The 3,227-nt window shown below is 40.9% G+C and overlaps 1 protein-coding gene across 1 annotated transcript; it reads right to left on the bottom strand.

The window, feature by feature from the left end:
- Nucleotides 1-1,944: 1,944 nt before the first annotated feature.
- Nucleotides 1,945-2,683, bottom strand: LOC115284948 (putative protein ZNF720; the record flags this gene model as incomplete). The annotated part of the gene is made up of 2 exons (XM_029931392.1): nucleotides 1,945-2,063; nucleotides 2,557-2,683. Coding segments are annotated over 2 exons (246 nt in total), but the record flags the coding sequence as incomplete, so codon positions are not given.
- Between the last annotated feature and the right edge of the window lie 544 nt (nucleotides 2,684-3,227).

The following is a 3,227-nucleotide window of genomic DNA, read 5'->3' as shown; positions in this document are numbered from 1 at the left end:
TACCTACACATGACAACACAAATGCAAATCAAGACGAGAAACAAATCCATCCCATGAGTATCTTCTTGGTTTTGATACGGTCCATAGATAACCTTGAGAACTCTAAAAAGTCCATGATTCTACTCATTCCTTAATGTAACAAGGTGGTCAGCAACAATTTTCCACCCAGGCTGATGATACAAGACTCCTACGTCAACATCCAAGGATGTTTGCTCATGACACAGCAATCACCATAGACTTCCTCATCACTCAAATATCACTTATCAGCCCCCCCTCCCCAACTCCTACAGGTAGAATCTGCACATACAGTGGGTTTGTGGGACCTGAGCATAGGAAACGCCTGTATCTTCAAGAAATATCTAGCCTATTTGCTGGACATTGTGCCGATGAAGCAGATATATGTTTAGGTATCCAAGAAACAAGTCTGTCCCCTATGTAAGACCAAGATACTAGCATTATATCTTTTTATACACAAATGGAAGTTGAATGACAATGAGAATTGTCAGTGTTTCTATCTGAAAAACCTTAAAAATCTTTAACCCATGGAGGATAATGTCCTACCAATATTTTCTAATGACTTTCACCCTGACTTGGCTGCTGCCTAATTTTCCATGTGCCTACCACATCGTAAAAGTCTCATGAAATGGACAAAAAAACAAGTCATAAAACCTATTCAGTTCATGTCATGCAATATTTTTCATGAGTATGCGTGGCAGGATTCAATGCAAAAAATCAGGTGACCTACAGCATCCCCTTCTGCAATGTTCCTGGCTGGGGTGCTGGTGGTGGTGGTAGTGGTGGTGGTCTTACGCCCAACCTGGTAAAGAAATTCTAGTACTCTTCATGGTCTGTCTTAAATTTCTGTAGAGACTCTTCAAAGGGAAATGGGTGAAAAAACACCAAACTGGGCAGTGTAGGGGCAAAGAGAGAGGGGACAGATAATCCAAACCAGTCAACATGCTGACAACAGAGAGACCCATGCTGGGATCATACTCACTAAATATGAGGTCAGGAACTGAGCCAAAGTCCAATGCTCAATCATCTGAGCCACTCAGACACCTCTCTACCACATTTCTTGTAAGGTACATACTCATTTAATAGAGAACTTTGAGTTGAAATAATCAGGGATGTGTGTCATATACAACTTACTAGAAAGTAAAAACACATATGAAAAAGTCACAGGAATTTCCTCCTGTACAAGACAAAATGATTAAATGATGTAAATACTAGCAAATATGGTAACCACTGAGACTTTATTATAAGCTGTGAGTTCTAACTTCTAAATGTCCTAGGACCCTTATGGCATAATACAAGAATGCTAAGATACACATAGATACATTAAATTATTTCACCATTGAGCAACGGAACCCAGAGTGGAAATTTCAAATCTTAGTTAATATCATGACAAATGAAGTTCTATTTTGACATAAAGGATTGGAATTTGTCGCTTTATGGAGGTGTTCTGTGACCTTTTGAAATGCCTGAGCCTCAATTTTGTACAATTAAGAGCAAACCCTCTCTAACTTTGGAAAGCATAAACCAGAAAACAGGTGGTGTCTGTCTTCAGTGTTCCAGGGATTTCTGCATCAAATCCCAATATGTTCAACACTACCCTGACACACTTGTCCCAAGAAGGAAACCAGAATTTAGAAATGGCTTAGAATAAGATTCCTCAGAAATACAGAGATAGCCTCTGGGGCTCACAAAGCAATGGAGAAGCTCTCAGCTTATGGAGGTCCTCACTGTGGAGGTGATGGTCCTTCACTGGAGTTGAAACAGAGTCCTTGGAGAATCAAAGAAGATGAGGAGTCAGATAGCAGATGTCCCTCTGTGAGAGAGAAACTCATAAAACTAGGCCTCACAAATGATTTTCCATTCAGGGAGAGATACTTGAAATACATTATAAGGTCTATTTTCCTCCTTCACACTGAGACCTCACCTCTGTCATCGGTATCCTTCCCGCCTACCTGGGTGTGAGGATGCTGTCTCCTTTCTCTTCAGACCCCGTAGATCCTTCTCTTGCTCCAACAAGACGACCAGGTCTGGTTTCGATACAATGAGACCTGTGTATCAGAAAGAAGGAATATCATTATTGCTGGAGATTCTACCTTTTGTACTATTGTACACAGTAGACAAGAGAGGACATTGTAGAATTCTAAAAGATGACTTCCCAATCACTGTTATCCAAGAAACAGTTCTTTAGAACGTGCAGGAGGAGTTCCCTACATTCAGAGTGTGATCTCCCTTCTATGTACTATGAATACCATAAGCAGTAAAAATTGGTGTTTAAGATGTGTACAATACCATCTTATACCACTCAATGTTTAGAATTGCCATGAATCTACAGAAATGATGTTGGCACCTTCAATAAGGAAGGCTAATGCTGAAAAGGAAATCTCATGAGGCATTTCTCTACATCTAAAAATCCCTACTTCCATCCAGTACTGCAGGGATTCGAATCCCAATCACGCAGGGAGGAAACTTCCAAGAAAGAGTCTTCATAGAAAGGAAAAAACCCAGAGTGTGATTTGGGATTCTGGAAGGAGTGATCCTCACCCAAGAAGACGAGGTGACCATAGGTCTCTAATATCACATCCCGATACAGTTCTCGCTGACTCTGGTTCAGGCATCCCCACTCTTCCTGAGAGAATTCTATGGCCACATCCCTGAAGGTCAGCAGTCCCTGCAATAAATACCAGAGTGATCCAGTGGCCATTGGCCATGTATATAATGGTACGTAAGATGAAAGATGGAGTTAATGTCACCAGGCAGACTCCAAGAACTGACCTTCACTGCTTACTAGCTTGTAACCACTGACTGCAGTCCCTCATTTTACTGAACCTCTTTTTTCTCTCTTATTTATTGTTCCTGGCAAAGGATTATATTGGCACTGTCTCCTGTGATGGAAACAGAAAGCATTCAACAAAATGTAAAGACTGCCTATGGGACAGCATGGGCAGGCCTACCTTGAGTTTAACCCATAAATTATACATTTGTGGATGGATGATGGAGTTGACACATGGAGTGAGAACAGTTACCTTTACCTCCTTGTGATATCTAAATCTCCAGCCAAGAAGGAGCACAAATCTCATTTACATAAGACACATGTATGTATAGAGGTGTTCTCTGAAGGCATATGAGCCACCTGCTGTCCAGTTGTACATAAGATGACAAGACTCCACTTCCTAATTATCCACTGGATCTTAAATAAAAGGAAACCATCACTA

Source organism: Suricata suricatta, unplaced genomic scaffold (genome assembly GCF_006229205.1).
Source record: "Suricata suricatta isolate VVHF042 unplaced genomic scaffold, meerkat_22Aug2017_6uvM2_HiC HiC_scaffold_274, whole genome shotgun sequence".
Lineage (NCBI taxonomy): Eukaryota > Metazoa > Chordata > Mammalia > Carnivora > Herpestidae > Suricata > Suricata suricatta.
Note: the sequence above shows the minus strand (reverse complement) of the source record. Positions and strands in the feature narration are given on the sequence as shown.